The sequence below is a fragment of the Eschrichtius robustus genome, chromosome 16 (assembly GCF_028021215.1).
Source record: "Eschrichtius robustus isolate mEscRob2 chromosome 16, mEscRob2.pri, whole genome shotgun sequence".
NCBI classification, from domain to species: Eukaryota; Metazoa; Chordata; class Mammalia; order Artiodactyla; family Eschrichtiidae; genus Eschrichtius; species Eschrichtius robustus.
Genome location: NC_090839.1, coordinates 966,952 through 989,806, shown reverse-complemented (window position 1 = coordinate 989,806; position 22,855 = coordinate 966,952). Strand labels below are relative to the sequence as shown.

Genomic DNA, 22,855 nt, shown 5'->3' with positions numbered 1-22,855 from the left:
AGCAGGACTGAGGTGGGTGCGGGAGACCGAAGCTGGCCCAGTGGGAACCCAGGGAGGCCCTGATGGGGGTCAGCACCACAGTGGACACCTGGCCAGGCTGGCTGACCGGGTCAGGGGCCCAAGGGGGCGGCGCCCGGAGGAGCGGGTTTGTGCAGACGGCTCAGGGTCCAGCCGGGACCCGGGGGCTTGGTCCACGCGGCCGCGCAGGCTGGGCGTTGCTTCCCGACGGGTGTCAGCTGTCCACCGCCTCCCCCAGACCCGCCCACCCTTTCCTCCCGCCAGGACGGTCCCCCTGCTGCCCCGAGTGAGCCCGAACGTCCCCCTACCGGATCCCGGACACCGAGCGCAGCTGGAGAAGAGGGTCTGGAGGTGGAAGGAGAGGAGGCAGAGGCCGGGCCTGGGAACCTTTCCTCTGTGCGCTTCCTGTTCAGATAAACCACGTGTACTTGTCAAGGGAGGTGCTGCTCATTGGCGGGGCCCCACGTCCGCCAATCCGCCACATCCATCTGGGGGTGGAGTCCCAGATTCCCCACCCCCGTCTCTCGGAGAGGAGCCGCCATCCATCCTCGGCCTCAAGGACTCCCCACCATGGTCTCCCTGTTACCCTGGGGCTCGCCCCCGCTTCCTGTGAGGCCACTGCAGCCCCCAGGCCCCGGTGCCCCCGGCCGGCCCCTCCAGAGCTCAGGCCCCGCTCAGGGGGTCTCAGCCTCGGCTGCACTCTGAGTCCGCGGGGTGGGGGTGGGCTTGGAGAACGCTGGCGGGGCTGCCCCGGGCCCAGCCAGGGCCTCCCCGCCTCCCTAGTAGCGGCCCCTCCTCTAGAGTCGTAAAGTCTGGCTCAGCCCCCATGTGCTCAGGCCTCATGGGACCCCAACCTGCTGGCCCCTTGCCTCGTCACTGCCCCGCACACCTCCCCCTCCCTCTGACCAGCCTGGACGCCACAGTCTGTGCCGTGACCGCTCCCACTGGCTCCCCATCCACCTGGGAAGCTCGCCAGCCAGCCGTGGGCCCCGGGGCCAAGCAGTTCCCTGAACACCGGGAAGAATTGGGGGCGGGGCCGGTGAAGGCTCCGAGGTGACACTGGGGCAGAGACAGGACAGAGTGGGAGGAGGAGACCGTGGAACGTTCCGGGCAGGGGCACCGCCCGTGAGCAGCCTGGGGCCGGGCCTGACCCAGAAACGGCAGGAGGACAGAGCGAGCTGAGCACAGGCCAGGGAGGGGTCAGCCCGCGGACCGGGGAGCGGGTCAGGGGCTGCGGGGAGGGGTTTGGGTTTTGTCCTCAGAGCGACCGGAAGCCCCAGGGTTCTGAGCAGGGGCTGCCGTGACCTGGCATCTGTGTGAACGACCTGTAGATGAGAGTGCAGGTGGCCAGGTGGGGGGGGATGCCCACTGGCATGGAGGTGGCTGGACTGGGGAGGTGATGGCTTCGAAGGGGTGGGTGGGGGCTGAGCCCTGGGCGAGGTGGGGTCCAGGGGCCCAAGAGCAGCCAGGTGGTGGGGGGAGGGGCTGGGTGGGTTGGTGAGAGTGGGGTTCACGGGGGCAGAGTGTGGGTGCCGCCATCTCAGAACGGCAGTGAAACAGACTGGGCTCGTCCCAGGACTGAGTCCCTCGCGTCTCCAAGGCTGGGCGGGGAGGGCCGGGGGCAGCAGGAGGAGGGGGTGCACGCTGCCAGGGACCACCTGTCAGGATGCGGCCGGCAAGGGGCAGAGGAGGAGGCTCCAGAGCCGGGGGACGCCTGCTCAGGAGGCAGGTGACGCCCCCGCAGGAAGGGCGAGATGGGCAGGAGTGGGCACCGGCCCCTGCCGGCCACCTTGTCCAGTAGCATCGCCGCTGGCCCTTTATGGTTTGAGCTGCCTCGAGGGCTGACATGAAGCCGTCACAGGACAGTAAACGTCCCTCCCAAATCTCCCCCCCCCCACCCCTGCGCATGCGCACATACACACACGCATAAGTGCATCTCCCCCTGTGGGCACACGCGCTCCCGCACGTTCACACGCGCTGCGCTTCTCCCGGGTTTGGGAGGTGAGTTAACGGGAAACGCGACATATGAGCCGCACGGCCGAGCAGGTCTCGGGAGTTGAAGGAGAATGCGGGTCCCCTTTCGTCCATTAATTTAAAATTACAGTATCTTCAAAGACGGAAGGACGGGTAGTAATAACACGGAGCTGAAATGAACAGGTGCGAGGAAACATGGCGTGGGAAACAAAAGGAGAAATAAAGTCGGTGAGGCAGGCTCAGTAATTACGGGCCCAACTTCAGACAGGCCGTGGGATCCGAGGGAGAGAAGCCACCCAGGGGCTCGGGGGAGGATAAAAATGGAAAAAGCGTTGCATCCTCGTGAGGGGCTCCAAGAAGAAACAGGAAGTCAATGGAGGGGGCAGAATGTTGAAATAAGTACTTTTTAAAGATTTGAGAATTAGAGGAGGATTTAAGATCCCAGATGGAAAGTCGCAGAGGGCGAAATGGGACTGACTTTTAAAACATACCCTTAGATTCCCTGATGCAAAAAAACAAAGACGGTGGGGAAATTCTTTAAACGCTTTTCTACAAAAAGACAAGAGTCACTCTACGTCAAAAGGTGGGGGGAAATGACCTCAGAATGTTGAAGGGAAAAGGCTCGAATTTTATGCCCAGCAGAATTATTACTGAAACGAACGGGGTGAAAATACATTCTGAGGCCCACAAAGTCTGAGAAGGCAGGTCACACGTCACACGGGATCCTCTTCGAAATCCGGTTGGTGGAGTTTTCTGCAGAAAGGGAAAGTAACCAGCACTTAGGCCCGATACACGGAAAATCCCAGGTAAGTAAAAACCCTAGTGACGTTCGCCATTCACGGAATCGTCAAGCCTTCCCCAGACCATCACATCGGTGGCAACCTAGACTAGATTCCAGGCTGTTCCAGAATCCCTGAGGGCAGCCGAGGTGCTTGCTTTCTTTGGAGGTGGGAGGCATGATGGAGACAGTTTTCACATCAACTTGTTAAGCTCTTGAAAAATACCAACACTCTTTAAGTTAGGAGCAGCCGCCAGCAGGGAAAACACTGAACATATAACCTCCAAGATTAGCCAACTAGATCAAGTTTTTCTTCTATGTAGGGGGATAGAACACATGCAAACAGAAAAATAAGAGAGACGGCCTAACCATATCCCAGTGTAGCAGAAATTACAACAAAGAGCGGGGAGTTTAACTCTTCAAAAGATTGCATTAAAAGACAAGATACAACTTTCTACTTCTAGCCGTGATGGAGTAACCCATACTGGACCAAAAACCATTAAAAAGCACAGAAAATATATGAGGAAACTGTTTTTAGGCATTTTAATGTAGAAGGGTCAGTGTTTCAACAAATGGTGCTGAAACAACCCTCTCCCGAGTGTGTGAGGCCCCCAAGGTGTCAAAACATCACAAGACACAGAAAATGAAACACAGTCAACACTAAGAGAAAGAAGGAGGACACCCAGCGGGACCTGCACACAGCGGCTTGAGTCAGAATGACCGGACAGAGGCCAGCACAGGTGACGGAGACACAGACTTGCTTTAGTTTATTAGGACAGAAAAACACGACTCAGCAACTAACGACAAAACTGTTTATGGATGGAGACACAGCCATGGTGGGTGTTGACCGCACCACACCGGGTGGAAGAACAGGACAGAGAGGCTGAGAACGGGGGGGAGGGGTTCCACTCATACCAAGGTCAGGGACAGGCAGAGACCACCTCTGGTGAGGAAATTAGAGCCATAACTGCCACCGGGGCACAGGCTGGAAGGGGCTGGAGGGGGCTCTGGTGGATGGGGGCCTTGGGGTTGAATCTAGTAAAACTCACTGATCTGAGGGCTTAAGACCAGGCATTTTGTCATAGGTAAATTTCATGTCAATCAAAACAAACAAAACAAAAACCCTAGAGGCAAATACTCCAAAATAGTGGTCATGGTTCATTTGGTGGGAATGTGGGTGATCTATTCTGTGTGCGGATTTTCTGACTTGTCTTTGGGTCTCAAAAAACAGAAAAAGCGGAAACCAGAAAGGGGAAGCATCCCCATCCCTGGGGCTCCTGCGCTCTCCCGACCCAGAAAAGAGCATCTGCAGCTGGGCACCCCCAGGGCTCCCCACAGCTGCCCCATATCTGGCGCTGGATCCGCTTACGTAAGGAGGATTGAGGCGCTGACATCTGAGATCTGCGTCCTGGCTGCATCCTCGGGGGCCTGGCCCTCCCCCCTTCCGCCGCCCGGTCCTGGGTCCTGCTGAACACCCACCCGGGCTCTCCCCCAGCATCCTGGGATTGGTGCCCCAATGGCCCCAGGAGGCAGGTGTCGATCCGAGATGGGCAGATGGGGTCTGGATGTCCAGGGGGCCGTCCTGAGCTTCACAGGCGGCGGGGTGGGCACCTCCCCCCACCACCTCGGGCAGGGCAGCCCCCGCATGGTGTGAGGTGGGGCTCCTGGGCTGGGGGGAGGCCCGTGGAGGGTCCCCTCCACCCCCTCGATGTTTCTCAGGGGCTCCACCCCCAGGGACCACACTCCAGAGGGTCTCCAAGTCGGCCAGATGGGCTCTCCTCGGGTCCCCCCAGGTCACCATGGCTACTGTGTCAGGGAAGTCCTACCTGTGTCTATGCCCCAGAGGGGTCCCCGGGCTGTGAGCAGAGGGGAACCCACGGGAGGTGTTGGGGAGCCCGACCTGGGTCCTGAACGTGGCTCCGGGTCCCTCACAAAGCACCAGGGCCCACGGGGGTCTGGGGGCATCACAGGCCCCTGTGAAGTGCTGGCCCGAGACCCCCGGCATCCCTGGAAGGCAGACATCTGGACTCCCTGGGGCTGAGGATCCCTCACCCGAGGGGGACCTGCCACTAGATTCTCCTCCGAGCAGGACCACGTCTCATCACTCCATCCCCAAGGCCCCTCAGGCACAAAATCTGGGTTTTCGTTAATTTACCCAGAACAGACCAAAATAAAATCCCTGCTTGGACCCTCCCCTGGCAAATGAGGTTCGAATGTTTGCTGACGCCTCTGGGGTCAGAGAGAGCAGGTCTGAGGACCCACGGGTGCCCCAGGCCCGGGTGGGAGAGGCAGCCAGGCCCGGCTCAGTGCCTGGGCCTCGGGGATCCCACAGGGACGAGGGGCTTTCGGGGCTGAGAGGGGCTGAGCGTGGCCGAGGGGCGTGGCCCTGGGACAGTCGGGGCGGCTGGGACATTTGCCGAGAGCGGTCAGACGTGCGTCCTGGCGGGAGGCCATCATGTCACCATGCTCCGGATACACCGCCCTGCAGATAGACAGGCGTTCACCAGCCGCCCGGGCAGGTCCCCAGGAGGCAGCTTCCAAGGCCGTCTCACAGCAGACAGATGACGGGGGGCAATCTGGTGAGTGGCGTGACCGCACGGAGCGCGGGGAGCCCCCTAGATCATGCCGGCCAGCCAGGGCGGCAGGAAGAGGCCCACCGTCCCCAGCAGGCAGACGAGGATGAACACCCAGAGGAAGATGCGGTCGATGACCATGGCCACGTACTTCCAGTCCTGCCTCACCTGCGGACAGACACACCCGGTCACGCGCGGCCGCACCCTCAGGCCTCACGCAGCGCCAGCCTTCTAGAAGCTCTGCTCCTATCCTTGCCCCAAGGTCACCAAGGTCACAGGCACACCTGTACTGGGGTGAGGGGTGGACAGGGGCCACAGAGAAACGGCTTGTGCAGCTGAAGTCTGGGCTCAGGAGCAGTGGGCTGCAGGGTCAGTGCCCTCTACGGGGGGTGGACAGCAGAGCCACTGCAGGGGACAGGGGCCAGCAGGGTGGCCCCCCGACTTCACCTGCCTGAGCTCCAAGAAGGTAGTGATGCCTCTGGAGGAACGCCAGGGTCCACGCTGTGTCACGGTGTAACGTGCTCTGGGTTTGCTAAAGCTGGCGGCGCCGTGGGGACCAGCCAGTACACCCCCATTTGCAGGTGGGCAAGTGAGGCCCAGGGAGGGGGCACCCACAGCCCCTTGGCTGTGCGGGGCAAGAGCCAGGAGCAACCTGAGTAACGGGGCCTGGCCTCCAACAAAAAGCCCAGGGCAGGCTCCACGGTGGACGGCGTCCCAAGAGTGACAGCTGAGTCCCAACTGCCCTCCACTCCTGCCCCCTGCCGCGGGGCGGCACTCACGGCCGGCTGCCCACGTGGCTCGAGCCCCTCATGGGTCAGTGGGTCTCTCAGCTCTGTCCCTAAAGCCCCTTGAGGGTGAGGGTCACATGTGAAGGTGGGCACAGCCCTGAGCTGCGAGCAGGCTCTGAGCCGGGCAGCTGCCGGGGCAGAGGGCTCCACGGAAGGGCAAGGGGGGCACCCCGGGCTCGAAGTGGGAAACGCGCTGAGTGCACCACCTGCGGTCACTCCCTTGGACCCGACGAGGAAGGTGGCTGCACCATCCCGTCTGCAGGTGGGACCCCGAGGCCCAGGGCGGCGCAGGACGGGCCGTGGTTACACGTCCACACTGGGCGAGCAGGTCCCGGCCTCCACCTGGTGCGACCCCAGGGCAAAGGCTCAGGGAGACCACAGGCGGTTCCTGGGTGGGCAGCTGCCAGCCCCTGAGTGACCAGAAAGGATGCGGCCCCCAGGCTCAGGCCAGCCAGACGCTAGCGGGTCTGATAGGCCCGGGCAAGGCGGGGTCATCACACCCCCGTTGTGGGGCCGTCAAGGGAAAGAAGGCTTTTCACTGCTGTTTTGTGCTCTGATTTTTAAAGTAATCAGAGGCGTCCTGATAGTTTTAAGCCAAAGCTGAAAGAGCCGTGCTTATTCTCAGGAAACCAGAGCAAATGGGGTCACTATAAGCGAGGCAGCGCCAGGACCCTCTGTTCCAGGAAGCAGCCCCGCGGCGCGCGCCTCCGCGCTGCCTTTCAAACCGCCCCTCCTCCCAGGATGAAATGCTCGCGGACAAAGCTGCCCCAGCCCCGATCCCAGGCTGGTTCCTGTGAAGTCGCTTTGCTCCCCAGAGCCCGGGGACGACGCCCGGAACCAGAACCAGGTCGCCACAGCCAGGCCCGCGACGCTGGTGGAGGGGTCTGGGGACGAGGGTCCGGCCCTGCGCTGAGGACCGTTGGCCCTCCGAGATCCTGGGGACACTTCAAAGGCGTCGGTCTCTGCTCAGCAGGCCCTCAAGCCCGCGCCAGAGCCAGAGCTCCTCTTGTCTCAAGAGCTGGCTGCAAGACGGAACCTTCCAGAAACCCCCAGGTGGCCTCACAGCCCCTTGGGATTCAGGGGGATGACTGGGAGACCGGCTCCCTGCTGGAGGTGGGGCCCAGCCACGGGACAGACGGTCCCCAGGGATCACGCATGTCCGGGAAACGACCACGGGCCATTCCCAAGGAAGCAAAGGGACCAGGAGGTTCCTGGAGCGAACGGCAGTGTCACACCCGCCCCCGGGTCCAGGGAGGGAACAGCAGTGTCACGCCCGCACCCGGGGGTCCATGTCACGGGCAAGAAGAAGCTAATGCGGGGCAAGGTTACTGCGGCATAACCGATGCCCAGGTTGAGCAGCCGGTAATGACCAGGCCGACTGACCAGTGCCCTCCCCCTGCCCACCTGTCTCTGCCCATGCCCTGAACTGGGGCTCGGCCGCCAGCCTGGACCCACCCTCACAAGCACCCACGACGTGGCCAGTGGAGCCTGAGCCTCGGGGAGCAGCCCCACTGCCGCCCCCCACCAACTCCACGGGACCCTGAGTCTCGGCCATGTCTGAGCACCCGCCCTGCCCACCTGGACCCCAGGCGCCCTCTCCCCAGCTGGGCACAGGGGCACCGGCCAGAGAGGCAGGGCTGTGTCCCAGGCCGGAATTCTCCTCTCCCCCCGCCAGGCCGCTGAGGCCACTCAGCCCCCTCCTCTCTCAGCCCCTCTCACCCCAACCCCAGGGCCCAGACACCCCCCAGTCCTTCTCCGGGAGCCCTTGGCGGGGTGGGGGGCGCTCGAGGTCGGGGGAGGCGCTCACCAGCTACAGATGGTGCTGGCAGCCCCACCCCCGCCTGCAGGCTCCCTGCGCCCTGAAGCCCAAAGGGGGTGCCCGAGATCCACTCTGCTCTCTGCCAGCCACTCAGTCACCGCAGGGACCCCCGCTGGTCTCGGAGGCTTGGGGCAGAGGGAGCAGACAGCGGCGGGGGGGCCTCCAAGCTGAGCAGCCAGCTCTGGGGCCTGGTTTCTGGGTCTTTCACCGGCCACCCCCGCCTTCAGAGTGGACAGGGCAGCGGGGCCCATCTGACACGGCTGCGGCGGGGACTTACCGAGAAGTCCATGTCTTCCGCCTTCAGGTGGTCTGCAATGTACTGGACACCCTCAACCGCCCGCGCCAGAGCTGGCGACAGGGGCAGGGGTGGTGCTCCGGTGCCGGGGGCCTTGAGCGCGGCATTCGGTGCCTCCGCCTCCTTCCTGCACTTGCATTTGCAGGGGGAGGCCTGGTCTGGGGGCGGAAGCTCAGCCGAGGGGGCCGTGGTCAGCGAGGCAGGGGAGCCGTCCGCCGGGCGGTCGGCTGGGGAGGCGGCCTCTTCTCGGGGCACGCAGTACTGGATGCTCTGGGACCGGCACCTCACGCCACCCTCTGCCACTTCGCTGGGGCCGGACACGTGCTGGATGCTCAGGGACCGGGCCTTGGCGAGCCCTGGTGGGCGGCAGGGCCCGGGCGAGGGGCAGGGACTGGCCTTCTCGGCCTCTGAGGGCTGCAGAGCAGAGGCCTGGTCCGAGGGCGACGTGCAGGCCGGCTGGGGCTTGCCCGGCTGGTCCGGGCCGCAGGACGGGGTCGGGGTCGGGGTCGGGGTCGGGGTCGGGGATGGGGCGGGGCCCCTACTCCTGAGCTCGGGCTCCCCCCGGGGCTCCGGCCAGAAGCGCGGGGCCCCGGCCGCCTTGTGCACGGACTCGATGAGCCGCCGGCAGTTGTCCTTGACCACGGACGGCCGCTTCATGAAGAGCAGGCGCGGCACAACGTCAAGGAAGACGCGGCGGACCCAGGCGGGCATGGTGTGCGTGTGCGGGGAGCGGTGGTGCACGTTGAGCGTGAAGACGGCGATGATGATGGAGAGCGTGACGAAGATCATGGTGAAGAGCAGGTACTCGCCGATGAGCGGGATGACCAGCGAGGTGGACGGGATGATCTCGGTGATGAGCAGCAGGAAGACGGTGAGCGAGAGCAGCACGGAGATGCAGAGCGTGATCTTCTCGCCGCACTCGGAGGGCAGGTAGAAGACGAGCACCGTGAGGCAGGAGATGAGCAGGCAGGGGATGATGAGGTTGACGGTGTAGAAGAGCGGCAGGCGCCGGATGACGAAGGCGTACGTGATGTCCGGGTACACCTCCGCGCAGCACTCGTACTTGCGCGTGTTGTAGGTGCCCACGGCGTCCACGATGACCCACTCGCCGCTCTCCCAGAAGTCCAGCTGGTCCACGCGGCTGTGCATGCTCACCAGGTCGATCTTGGCCTTGTCATAGGTCCAGGACCCGAACTTCATGGTGCAGTTCTGCTGGTCGAAGGGGAAGAAGGTGACATCGATGCTGCAGGAGCTCTTGTAGATGGCTGGGGGTGTCCACTGCACCCGCCCGTCGTGAAAGAGGTGGGCCTTGGTCAGGTGGGTGACGGCAAAGTCCCCGTCCGCGCTGGGTGGGAGAGAGAGGTGGTGGGCGAGGTGCCCAGCACCCGCGGCCCGGAAGCTCTCTTCCCCCCGCCCGCCGTACGCGCCCCCACTTCGCAGTGGCCTCGCCCGGGAGGGGCAGCCCTGGGCTCGTGGCTCGCCCGCCCGCCTCGCTGTCACCCCTACCCTGGGGGCGACGCTCCGTGGAGACCGTCTCAGCGGCCCACACGGCGCCTGACGCCCAAGCTTGATGGTGGTGACGACCGTGATTATTTGCGGCTGGAAAGGCCGTCCACGGCACATCGGGGGCCCCAGGCACACAGGTGGCCCCTGGGTAGCACGCAGAGCACCTCGTCCCCTGCGGTCACCCCAGACCTGGGCAGAAGCCGGACCTCCAGCCACCTTCTCCTGCTCCAGACCGGTGTTTTCTCCCCATTGACCCCCCCCCCCAGACTTAGAGGCAGGACCCCCCTTCCTGCACAGGTGAGGAGTCCAAGGCCCAACGAGGCAAAGACCAGTCTGGGCCCACCCCGAGCAGGACGGGGACTCCAGTGTCACATCCCAGGCCCTCAGCCCTCCTGCCTCTCCCTCGGCCTTGGGGTGCCCTGTCCACAGACCGGGGCGGGCGACAGAGCGAGGGGCTGCTGTCCCAGCCCTTCTCCTCGTGGGCAGAGTGCCCAGACTGCAGCCCTGGCCCTGGGCCTCCCAGACAGTGACGTCCACCTCGGTTTTCTCCACCAAAGGCACCCATGGTGGGATGGGGGGCACACTGACACCATGAGAGGTGAGGCAGCCGGCCGTGGGGACACAGGGACACCTGCTCACGGCCCCCCGAGAGCCCTTCTTGCCCCCAGAGTCAGCCACTCTCTCCTCTGCAGCTGGAAGCATCCGGTCCCCAGTCTGGGTCCTGAGTGGGTGCTACCTGGGCCTCAGGGGCCCCTCTGTCGGCCTGTTTCCCCACAAGGCCTGAGCTGCCCACGCTGACCGTGCGTGGTGCCCACAGGCAGGTCGAGGCGGCAGCCGTTCCCCCAGCCCCTCCAGCAGCCCTGCCGCTTCGGCTCTGAAACGCTGATGGGAGACCTCGCCTCCTCCCCCCAGGACACCCCCCAGACAGCTGGCCCCAGGACTGAGGGGCACCGGATGCTAGTCACCAAGCCCGTGTCGTCACACTCGTGTGCTGAGGGCACGTCGGCCCCGGCCAGGTCCTCAGAGGGCCTAGGGCTCTGCACGTGGGACCCGGCACCTAGCGCAGCCCCAGGAAGGAGCAGCTTTCCCCAGGGCACGCTGTCACTACCCGTCACCGCTGCACGAAGTCCCGCCCCTCCCCCCACGGCTGGTCCCTGTGCCCGGGGGACAAAGCACCACCCAACAGGGCTGTGCCCCCGGCAAGCCCAGGGGTGTGGACAGCGGGACAGCGGGACCGCGGGACCGCGCACACGGAGAAGAAGCGCCCGACCCGGCTGGTCCCGTTCCTGCTCCAGGCCGCGGCCGCCCATCCACGTGAGACCCTCTGCCTGACAGGCCGACGCAGGGGAGCCCCCAGTGGGTGGCGTGGCCTCACGTGCACGCCCTCCAACCTTGAAGGGGTGCCCCGAAGCTATCAGAAAAGCACCCCCCCAACCCTGCCCCTCGCCCAGCAGCCTGTGCTGACCGCTCGGCCTCACTCAATGCACGCGGCCCTGGCCGCCAGCTACCCGCTGCCCCTGGAAACAGGCCTCCTCCGTGGCCGTCCGGCCAGCATCAGCCTCCAGCTCTGGGGTCTGTCCTCACCCACGCCCAGCCCCATCCAGAGAGGGCCTCGGTGCCGATCTCCGTTCCCAAGAGAAGCTGGAGGTCCAGCCCGCTGCCTCCCACGGGTCTTGGTAAGGAGGCCAGAAAAAGAGGGGCCCTGGCTGGCGGCCCCACTCTCCCAGGCTGCCGTGCCCGGGGCTGTACGGCTCCCAGAGCAGTCCTGACGGTGCTCCCCTGGGCGCCAGAGTTCTGACCCTGGTTCCTACGTTCTGGATCAAGGAGCCACTCAGGCGTATTCCGTGCCAGGTCCCAGCGGGGCGGGGGGCTGGGGCGGCTGAGCGTGGACCCCGGGGGGACCGGGCGGCTGGGGAGCTCCAGGGCGCAGGATCAGACCGGGCAGCTCGCAGAGGGAGAGCGGAGAGCCTGCCCCGCCTTCCGTCACCGCGCGGCCCCCCTTAATGCAGCCCCGAAAACCATCTCCTCCACGTGCGGCCGCTCGCCCGCTGCCGTTAACTGGAATCACTTAAGCTGCAAGAGGAGCCCAACCGTTCATAATCAAATAGCGGCATTTTGTAGGTCAGGCCCAACCCTGGGGGCCCAGGAGGGCTTTTGTGCAGAAGCACTGGGGTCTTGGTGGGAGGGCAGGGGGCTGTGGGCAGATGGCTGGGACCAGAGGGGACCAAGTGCTTCCGTTTGCTGTAGCTGTAAGTGCTGTGGAACTGCCGCCACCCAGGCCCGAGTCTGGATCTGCCAGTGTGGATTCAGCTCAGGGGGAGCTGGCCTGGCAATGACACAGCAGGGACACGGGGACGCGGGAGGGCACCAGGCTGCCCCGAGGTCAGGGACACCTCGAAGATCCCGGGAAAGGACAAGGTCAAGGACGCCAGCCCTCTGGAGCCCACCGTCGGCCACCGCCGTGCCCATAACACCCCGGCCCCCCAGCACAGAAACACCCTCCAAGAGATCAGATTCCAGAGCCAGGGACACACGGCCCAGACAGAGGCTTTGTTTGCTTGCATGTGATTAGCGGGGTTTGGGGAGCCTGCGGGCACGGATGGAGGGGCAGGAGGAGGGCGGGGGTGGAGGCAGCGAGCCGGGATGGGCAGGCCGTCCTGGGGTTTCCTCCCCTACACCTCCCGACCTTTGTTCCCGGACGCGGTCAGCTGCGTGAGCAGGGCCCGCTTTCCCCGACAGGGACTGACTCTGGAAAGGACTCCAGCCCGAGGGGGAGCAGCTGCAGGGCCTGCAGTCATCCAGGGAGGAGCTCAGACCCCTTCCTGGCCCGTGAGTGACCGAGGCCCCTGCCCCAGCCTGGGCGGGGACGGAGCCCCAGGCGCCACTGCTGCCCCCAGGACCCCGTCTCCTTGCCACGTTGCCCGCTGATGGGCCTGCCCCCCACACCCCAGGCCTCAACACCCTCCTTTACTCACTCTTCCTCCTTCCGAGCCTGCCCTCAGCCCAGACAAGCCGCCTTGCCTCTTGCTCACACCGGCCTTGGAAGAGCTGCCTGGCCGGAGCACGGCTGGACCCGGGCACCTGCCACCCTGCCGGCTAAGAACCCCGGGCTCACTTGTTGTACAGGACGATGTCCGGCCGCCAGATGAGCTCAGAGGGGATGCGGATGGAGGTCACGTTCTCGTAGTCAGCGGGGTCCCAGCGCAGCTTATAGTCATGCCACTCCTGGGGGAAGCGAGGGGTGGGGGGGGCGGTGAGGGGGAGGGGCGGGGGCAGGGAGGGGTGGGGGGGCAGTGGGGGCTCCCTCCCACTCACCTGCTTCACCCACACGTTCGTCGTCATCATCTGGTTCTTCTCATCCTAGGGCACAAACGAGAAGAAGGCAGGTTGTGATGCCCTCGGGTTCAGGACACGTCTCTCTGGCCGAGACTCCTTACCCGAAAGGATGGGCCAGGGCTGAACGTGGGGAGTGGGTGACCTCAGGAGGGAGTGAGCGCCTTGTCCCTGGAGGCAACCAAGCCCAGGATGGCAGGCCCGGAGGGGACTCAGGGCCAGAAGGAAAGTGAGGACAACGTTCAGCTGACTTCCCTGGTGGCCGGGCCTGGCCCCCCTCCAGCTACCGAAGGGTCTGAGGGAGAGGGAGACGGCGCCCCTTCCCAGGCGGCCGTGCTGGCCCTGCCCACCGGCATTGCTCCATCCCGGCTGGCGGGGCAGCTGCCCTGCGGATGGGCTCCAGGTGAGCTGGCACCTGCCCCTCCTGCTGCACCAGAGCAACCCACTCACTGGCCAAACTGCCCCCCAGGGCCTGAGCCTCAGGACCTGCAGGTGAGGGGCTAAAACAGGTGAGGTGGGAGCAGGAGACCCGGCAGGCTCCTCTCCAGGTCACTGAGTGGGCACCTGTCCAGGTGAGAAGGGCTGGACCACACACGCTGTGAGCTCCCTTCCGGCCTCTGCACCTCCCCCGACTTCACAGCCCTCCCGGGTTCACGGATGGGCCGTCAGGTCCAGCACAGGCTGGAGGCCTCTGGAGAAGACCGCCAGGCTCCGTGCAGGGACGTAGGGGTCCTCACACCCCACTCTGAACCAACCTCCAGGGACCACGGCCACACCCAGCCCACTCAGAGGGCACCTGGGCTTGGGGGCTGGCTCCTTGCCCAAAGTTCGGGGCAGGGCACTCAGCAGCTGACGGGGGGTCCCCTCAGAGAGCAGGGAGCCCATGGGGACCAGAGAGGCAGGGGCTCTTTCCCTGGGGGAAGAGGGAGTGGACATGGGACACAGGGTGTGGGGAGCAGCGCCTGAACCAGCCTCCTCCCCCTTCCTGATGCCCAAGCTTTGCCCCCACTTTCTGATGGCCCAAGCTTTGCCCCCACTTTCTGATGGCCCAAGCTTTGCCCCCAACTTTCTGATGGCCCAAGCTTTGCCCCCACTTTCTGATGGTCCAAGCTTTGTCCCCACTTTCTGATGGCCCAAGCTTTGCCCCCACTTTCTGATGGCCCAACCTTTGCCCCCATCTGCCCCAGACCAGGGACACACAGGCCGTTAGGACGACTGCTGAGGCCAAAGAAACCAAGGGTGGTCAAGCAAGCAAAGTGCCTAGGGCCAGGGGTGGGGGCTGGTGTCCCTGGGAGCCTCCCCTCCTGCTTCCCCCAGGGGACAAGCCCCCATCAGCCAGGCCACAGGAGGGGACCACATCTCCTGCGGCCCAGGCACTGCCCTTGGTCCTGCTCTCTCTCGGGGCCACCTGGGACGGGCTGCCAGAGGACACTGAGGATAAGTGTGACGTGAGTGGGGCCCAGACACCACATCCAACGACCTCGACCTTGGCAGTGCAATCCTGCGGTGCGGTCCCCCTCACCACGTCCCTGCCCTTCCCCCCTGGGGACAGCCTGCCGGGCTCTGCCCCATCCCCCGCCCCCAGGCTCAGAACAAGCTTCTAGGTGGCAGGGCCTGGCCTCCTCCCCTTCGTGCCAGCCGCCCCCCCAACGCAGCTGTCCCCCCAGGCACCCGTTCGAGGTGCCCTCTGTACATTCCGGCCCCTGCAACGTCAGCCCGGGGCCCAGAAGTGCCCAGGAATTCCCCAGCCTCCTCTGCAGGCGTGAACTCACACACACAAGCACTCTGCACCGGGGCACAGACCGGCAGCAAACACACGAGCCCCACAAACAGTGGGGCAGGGAGGCGGCCCCTTCCACAAACGGCCAGCACCCAGGATGGGCAAGGACGTCTTGTCAGCACACACGTGTGTGCAGGAGTGCCCTTGGCCAGCGTGGCTGCAGACAGCAGAGCCCGGGAACCGCTCCTGTCCTGCCTGGTGCTGCCACGGGGCCTCGGGTGGGTCCCTCGCTGGTGTCTCGGAGCTGGTGTGCTACAAGCTGTCTCTCCTGGGCAAAGCGGGGAGAAGCGGTGATGGTGGGCAGATGCTGCGATGTGGCAGGGGGGTGGATGAGGCAGCCCCAGGAGCTCAGGTAGGGGGACAGGCCGCGGTGCAGCCGACCCAGAACATGAAGCCACAGCCACCACTGGGAACAGCATTTGCAAATGCAGTGCGTCGGGACCCCTGCCATCCTGAGTTGCCTTCTGGCTGCACCCCAGCCAGGAGTACTTTACAGGAAGCATTTAAGGCCTGGTTCCAGGAGGTCTGAGGGCACAGGCCAGGACAGGGGGACTGACCGGGTCTCTCTACTGATGGGGTCCAAGCACGGCCCTTTCTGTCCATGTGAATGTGGCTACCGCCCCTCCCACCTCCCAGAGCCCCTTGGATGTTGCCGGCTCAGCCCCAGATGGAGCTGTCACACTCATCCCATTTCACAGGTGAGAAAACCAGGGCCCTGAGGGTCACCCAACACACCTGGCATGAGCCAGGAACCAGGGCCTCCAGACTCCAAAACTGGCGGCTCCCCCCCTCACGGAGCCCACTTGGGGTTGGGGTCTCGGCAGGGGCGTGGGGTGGGCACTTGGAGAGCTCTACAGCCTCCTGCAGCTGCACAAGTTCCAGCTCCCTCTGTGGAACCAGAGCTGGCTGGAGACCCCAGCCCAAACCCAGCCAGCCTTGGACCTCCTCGTGGCCAGCAAACCAGGCTCCCAGAGGCCCCCTCCCTGCCAGGCCAGAGCCCACCCTCCAAGGCCCTTGGGACCCTGCCCCAGGCTGTGCAGCTACCACCCAGTCAGACCCACAGGACGGGCTCCCACCCCAAATGGACGCCCCAGCCCCTCCAGAGCCGTGGCTACTCGGAGGCTGGACCCCCGGCCTCCTCCCAGCAGCTGCCTTGGTCCCCAACCAGGAAGGGAAACACATCTGAACCAGGTGGAGGTCAGGGTGCTGCCAGGGTGCCGCACGGCCTCACCCCATCCCACGCAGTAGCACGACTTACACAAAAGCCCTAAACTCTGCCACTGGCCCCACAGAGGTACTTCCTGCTCTCTGCCTCTGAAGATGACAGCCCGGACCCCCTGCTGCAAATCTGGCCCTCTGAGCTTCTCTACATGGAAAGGGAGGAAAGGGCAGGGCTTCGGGGTGTCGCACAGAACCTGCCTTGCCTCCCGGCTTGCTTAGGCGTGTGTGCTGGGCTAAGGCGGGGCTGGGGCACACTCCATGTGCAGCTCTGATGCAGCCCTCCCAGCTCATCCAGCCCCCCTGCCCCCGCCAGCCCCGGGGCCCCCTCCAGGCCAGCCCCTCCCAGACACGGGCGCTCCCTTCAGGTCACTGCCCCCCCCCCACGCCCCCATCACCTACCACATCAATGAGCTGTGCGATAGACAGGCCGAAGTGGACGAGAACTACATCCGAGATGTTGGCCACGGGCCGGGACCACTTGTTGTAGCCAGAGAAGAGTTTCTTCAGCAGCCGTTCCTCCGCGTGGGCCCGGGTCTCCACGTGACTGCTCACTGCGGGGACCAGCAGGCGCGCAGCTCAGGGGCAGGGGATGCTGGCCGTCCAGGATGCCCCCTTGGGCCTCCTGCCAGGCTGTGCTCAGCACCTGGGCTCCCTTCCAGCTTCTCACAGCACGTCCCTCCTACCTCAGGGCCTTTGCACGTGCTGTTCTATTTCCAGCTGCAGTTTCTCCCCTACCTCCTGGGTCTGTAAGGGGGTCTGTAACTTCCTCAGGGAAGCCTTCCTAGCATGGTGCCCCTCACCATGAAAGTAGATAACTGGTATGATAAGTGCTGATTTGGAAGCGTCCCCGTCAGACCGTGACTGTGGGAGGGAGGGACTGTATCTCTAGCTACTAGCAGAGTCCTGAGAACCTTGCCTCAAAGTACAAGGTGGGGGTAACCACAGGACAGGAGGGGGCAGAGGGCAGCGGGAGCATACCCAGGAAGGGAGATGGAGAGAGGAGAGTGAGGGTGCAGCCACCGAGAGCCTGTTTCCTTTGGCTGTGGCATCCGCAAGCAATCACCCAAGAAAAATACGTGCTTTGACGTGTAAGGGGTACTTTAAGTGCAAACCCCGACAATGAACCTGGCACCCTGTGTTCTTGGACGGACACACAGCCTGCCCTCGATGACCAGGTCTGGAGTGAGCCTGGGGAGGGGACCCCTCATTCAGTTCTGCCCATCGGCTAATCTGTGGTCTGAGGGCTTCCCTGCCACTCCTGGGCGACTTCGCTGGGACCACTGCATGGGGGGGGGGGCGGGGGTTTGAGGAGGGGGACGGGAGACCCCTGCTGCTCTGCTCCTCTCAGCTCGGTCCTGCTCCCCTGTGAGTCATGGATGGACATTACGAGGGCATTCACAAGTACCCCTGGGATCAGTCCTAGACGCCCAGTACCCTTCACTCCCAACCCAGAGCCCCAGCCCGGTCCCTCTGACAGCAAGGTGTAGCCCCCTCCTCACTGGGGAGGCCAGAGAATTACACTCCACTCACCCCTGAAATAGCAAGGTGGCTTCCCAGGGAACGGGGAGCAGGGGGGCTAGAACTTCCCCTGTCCCAGTGGGCCTGGGGGAGCAGAAGAGGTTTGGGTGGGGCCCTGCCAAGGGCAGAGGCCACCCCTCTGATTCCCCAAACACCGGTGCAGGGGGGAGGTGGGCAGGCACCATGCAGTCTGCAAGGAAATTTGGCACAATGGATAAATGGGGGTGGGGGAAGGGGGAGATGGACCGCGCCTCTCTCCATCCAAGTTGGAGCTTCTGGGTCCAGCTCTTGAAACAGCATTCCCCTCACCCACCCAAACCCTGCCTGGCTCAGCCCTCGCCGAAGGACAGCCTTTTGCGTCTGGAGTGGGGGGTGGGGGTAGCCTCCGCGGCTGCCCCGTTGCGCGCACCCGCGGCTTGGGACCGCTCCCTTCCTCTGGCTCCGGAGGTCCGAGGCCGCCCTGAACCGGGCGAAAGGGGGTCCTTCCAGCGCCCCGAAACTTACCAGGCAAGAAGCCGGCCCCCAGCAGCAGCAGCAGCGGCGGCAGCAGCGGCGGCGGCGGCGCCCCCGGGCCCCCGAGCTCCATGGCGCACCGAGCGGGCTCTAGATGCGGGCGGCTCCCGGCCCCGCCGCGCCCCTGCTCCGAGCTCCGCGCGAGCCCAACTTCCTGCCCCCCGCGCCGCGCGGGTAGCTCCGTCCGCCGGGCCTGGTTCGGCGCTTCTCCCGCGGGGCTCGGCGGCGGCTTCCGCGCCGGGAGCGCGGGGCTGTGGGCTCAGCGGCGCGGCCCCGCCCGGACCTGCCCGCCTCCAGCCGGCGAGGAGGAGGGGGAGGAGGGAAAGGAGGAGGCAGCGGGAAGGAGGGAGAGGATCGGAGGGGAGAAGGAGGGGGAACGGACCGCGAGCCGAGAGGGGGCGCGGAGGCTGCGCTCTGCCCGCGCAGGGCCAAAGTTTCCTTCGACCTCCTGGGGCTGGGGACGTGCCCGAGCCACGAGTGGGGGCCCGGTAGTCACTGCGTGCGTCTGGGGAATCCCTGCGCGGTCTGGTTCGCGGACCACGAGACACTGACCCCCTCCTCGTCCCCAGCCCAGCGCCTCCGACGCCTGCCCGGAGGGAGGACGCGCATCCAGGGTCTCCGGGCGCCAGGAGGGGAGCCCCGCACGGATCTGGTTAACTTCATCACCCCCGCCCCGCTCTGCAGTTTGGAAATCACAGGTCTTCCCCAACCAGGCGCTCAGGATAGAGTCCACCCCCTATCAGCCTGTCCCTGGCGGACCGGGAAGCGGGAGCCTCGGCCCCGCGGCCCGCCCTTCGGGGGCGGGAGGACCCTAACGCCCCCGCCCCGGGCGAAGCCTCCTCTTGCTGCGTCCAGGTCCGGCCTGGGCCGGGGTCCGCCGCCCCCGGCTCTGCGCGGCCTGCGAGTGGGGGGCCTGCGCCGGCGTGAGGGCAGCCCGCATCCCACGCGCGGTGGGCAGCGGCTGAGGGGCGGCCGCGGACCTGGGCCCAGGTGCCCGGAGAACAGACCCTTGGCGCCCCCGGACTAGTCTTGAACAATGTCGGCCGCAACCGAGATGCCCGGGCAGCGTGCTGGACGACCCGGCAGGGGCTCCGCCCTCAGGTGGGTCGAGGTGGCAGCAGGTGCTCGGAGGAGGGGCCGGGAGGGGCCGCTTTGTGCGGCGGAACCACAGTCTGCGGCGCACACACTCGTCGCCCCTCCGCAGAAACGCGAGCCCCGTAGCCATCCCTGTTCGCCGTGCGCCGGGGGCTCTGCGGGGGCGGTGGGGGCAGAACCCAGCCCCCAAACCGAGACTTCGGGTCCCGGGATGGAGGCAGAGAAGGAGGGGCTGGAGCTGCCCCCGCCCTCCTCCTGAGTCGGCGCCCCGCCCTTGAGGGGGCTGAACGCGGGTCACGAGCCCCTCGTCCCCGTCCCTCGCAGGCGATGCTCTCGGCAAGTAACAGGCTTGGTCCCAAGGCAGCAGCTTCCATCAGCGAAGGCCCCTGCCCCTCCGCATCCCCCCACTCCCGCCCCCTCCCAGCTGGTCTCCCCTGTCTCCACTCTTTCTTCTCATCTCCCTCCTCACCCATCTCCCTTTCCCCTCCCCTGTCGCCTCTGCCCCTCCCCCAGCTCTCACGCACTCTGGTCCCAGGTTTAGCTCATCACACCTCACACAATTGCTCTGAGGCCTCCAGGGCTCCCCTCTCGGGAGCTGTCTATCCACTCTGGCTGGTGCCTATAAATAGAGCTTTCCAAAAGCCTGGCCCTGAGCAGTGGCCAGTCTCAACAGTGACGGTCGCCCTCACCCTGTCCATGGGCTTCCTAGATGCTGGCCCAAGCCATTGAGGCACGGCTCCCACAGCATCCCTATGAGGCAGGCTCTTTGGTTACCTGTGTGTCCCAGTGAGGAAACGCGCAGACAGAGGAGTTACCCCGCGTGCCAAGGTGATGCAGTCACTACCGGGGTTCCAAGCAGACCCTCCAGCTTCAGGGTCTGCACCCTGGCCTCCCCGGCCTCAGGCATAGCATGTCCCAGGGCTGGCCTGTGCCCCTACAGACTGGAGCTCCCCACGGTCTGCCCTGCCCTCTGGGTGACCTCCTGGGCTGCCAGACCCAGCCCACAGCCCGCCCCCGGACCAGCCCACCGACTCGCTCGGAGCCTGCTCTGGTTTGTGGCCTATTTCTACTGGCAAGCCCCCTCTTACCCTTTCCTCCCTTTCAGCCCCCACCCCCAGTGCAAACCCTGGGTTCCTCTCACACCCTTAGGCCCCTTCCCCAAGCCAGCTCTGCACCAGGAACCAGAAGGTTCTCTAAGGTGAAGAGTTGCACTGAACCAGGAGCTGGGGAACAGGCCCGGCCGATGGCTGACTGCGTGCAGGGGGGTGAGGAGGGCAAACCCCGACCCCCGCCTCTCCTGGACCACTCCCCACACGCAGCAGAGCACTAGGCCACACGAGGTTCAGAACCTGCGAAGCGCCCCCTCACAGAGAAGGGACGGTGGGCGTGACGGGGGGATGAGCCCTGGTGACTCCCGGCTGGGTTCTTTGTCCGTCCCTGCTCCGTGCTGTCCCAGGACAGAAGGTGCCTTGCTCAACGACCTTCTCTTGGTGGTAGAGGCCAACCACGCTCCAGGTCCCTCTGAAGTCTCCTCTAACCATCTCAGCACCTCTGGGAAGCAGGGGTTCCCTCATTTGGCAGCCTAGGAAGGTGAGGTATGGACGGGGTTTGTCCGGCTGAAAAGGCGAGATTGTCTTGTCCCGTCCCCCTGTGGCACTCCCCACGCCTTTCGGGATGGGGATGCTTCCTCAAGCCTCTGCCTTTAGGCTCATCTCTCGGGACTCGTGAAATCTGGGTGCTCCTGAGAATGTTAGGCCAAAGTCAGAGGAGAGAGGGTGATCTGGCCCAATCTGTGAAGGCTTCCTGGAGGAAGGGGCACCCAGGAATGCAGCCCTGGGGACTGTGGACATCCACTCATAGCCATGCACAGGGAATCACCTGGGAGTTTGCTTAAGTTCCAGACTCTGGCACCCCACCCTCAGAGGGTACTCATCCTGGGCCGAGGCCCCCATCTCCATCTGCTGACAGCCATCTCCAGGCAACCCTGATGCAGGAGGCCTCGGACTTTAAGAGCTGATTTGGCCCAAGGACTTGGGCAGAAGATCTGGCCAGGCCCCCACCCCGCCTGGCATCCTGGCCTGGGCCGGGTGCTGGCATCGCCCGGTGGCTGAGGCTGAACAGGGAGAGAGGCCTGGGCTCTCGGCAGGAGCCTGCAGCTGCTCACAGCCAGGTCAGCCCTGCGTCCCTTCCCTGCACCTGGGCCCGCTCACGCAGTTGAGAAGGTGGGTCTTAATGGCCATTCCCACGGGTGAGCCCAGCCAGAGAGCCCAGCCGCGGCCAGCAGGCCCATCCCTCCTGGAGCTCGAGGCCAGACTGGGGTTAGCACGGTGCTTGGGGCCCTGGTGGACCCAGAGGGGCGCCGCATGCACACGTTCACACACATCTGTCCAACCTTGTTTGGCTTTCCCCACAGATTTGCTAATGCAGCAAGATTAATCGGGCCTAACTCATTACTTTGCACAGCCCTCCCTCCCCACCTGCGCCCGGCTGGGAAGCACTCATTGCAGGAAGCTACTCATCATCTAGTCTTGTCGTGGGAGCTGAATTAGTGCTTACTCCAGGCCGCCAGGCCCCTCCCTCCCGCCGCTCCTGAAACTGCTGTTTCAGAGGAAAGGAAAACCCCCAGTTCATACACGAATGAAACCGACTTTGGGGAACAGGTGCCTCCGTGTCCCTGCGTCCTGGAGCCTTTGTGGCAGGAATGGTGCCCTCTGAGCTGATCCCGGGTGGGGGCCGAGAGGAGGAAGGATGTGGAGCAGGCCCCCGAAGACCCCTCCCCACACGCTCCCCCGGCCAATGCCAGGCCACTGGCTAACGTGAAAAGCCTTCCCCTCTCCCTCTGCTGCCCTCTCCACCCTCCACCCTGTCCCAAGGACATTGCCATGGTAACCAGTTGTTGGCATAACCGGGGACTGGAATTAAAGGTGGGACTTAGGTTGGGTCGGGGGCTGAGGGAGGCAGGAGGGCGGGCCTGGGAGGCGACGGGGCGGGCGGGGGGACGGGGGGTGGGGGCCGTGGGCAGCAGGACCCACGTGAGCCCAAGGGTGACGCTGTGAGCTCACCGGGCCAGGAGGAGGTGTCCTGCCTGTACACCCACGCCCCTGGGGGACTTCCTCCTCCCGCCCTTCAGCCAGGCCCAGCCACAGGGGAGGGGTGGCTGACGGGCCCCCTCCAGTCCCCTCCCAGGCCCGCCCTCCTGCTTCCCGCAGCCCCTGACCCAGCCACGCAGGCCCTTTAAGACCCAAACACCCCTGAGAGGGGCCACGTGAAAAGCCCGGTGCTCCCGAGTACACGGACTGTGGGGATGAGCTTCTCGCCCCCCACTTCTCGCCCCCCCACTTCTTGCTCCCCCACTTCTCACCCGCCCACTTCTGCCCCGTGGCCATGCTTCGCCTCTCTTCCTAGTACCCTTCACCCCCCAGACGTCACATCTGTCGGCCCCTCCCCTGCCCCCACCCCCACCAATAATGGAGGATTCAGGCTTTGCACACATACCCGGCACTTAGTAGGGCTGGTAAACATGTTGAATGCGTGGATGGATGGATGAGTGGGTGAGTGGGTGCCTGGCAAGAGAGCATAAGGGAGGCTGGGTCCAGAGGGGGCCCCTATTGCGTCACACGTCAACCCCACCCTGGCTGAACCCC

General features: G+C 64.9%; 1 protein-coding gene across 1 annotated transcript; it reads right to left on the bottom strand.

Annotated features, from left to right (window-relative positions):
• Positions 1-5,385: 5,385 nt before the first annotated feature.
• On the bottom strand, positions 5,386-18,779 carry CHRNA4 (cholinergic receptor nicotinic alpha 4 subunit). Its single transcript, XM_068565929.1, is given in 10 exon segments — positions 5,386-5,511; positions 8,228-9,590; positions 12,867-12,976; positions 13,067-13,111; positions 16,485-16,636; positions 18,108-18,320; positions 18,323-18,431; positions 18,433-18,480; positions 18,482-18,763; positions 18,765-18,779. Coding segments are annotated over 10 exon segments (2,463 nt in total).
• Positions 18,780-22,855: the final 4,076 nt, after the last annotated feature.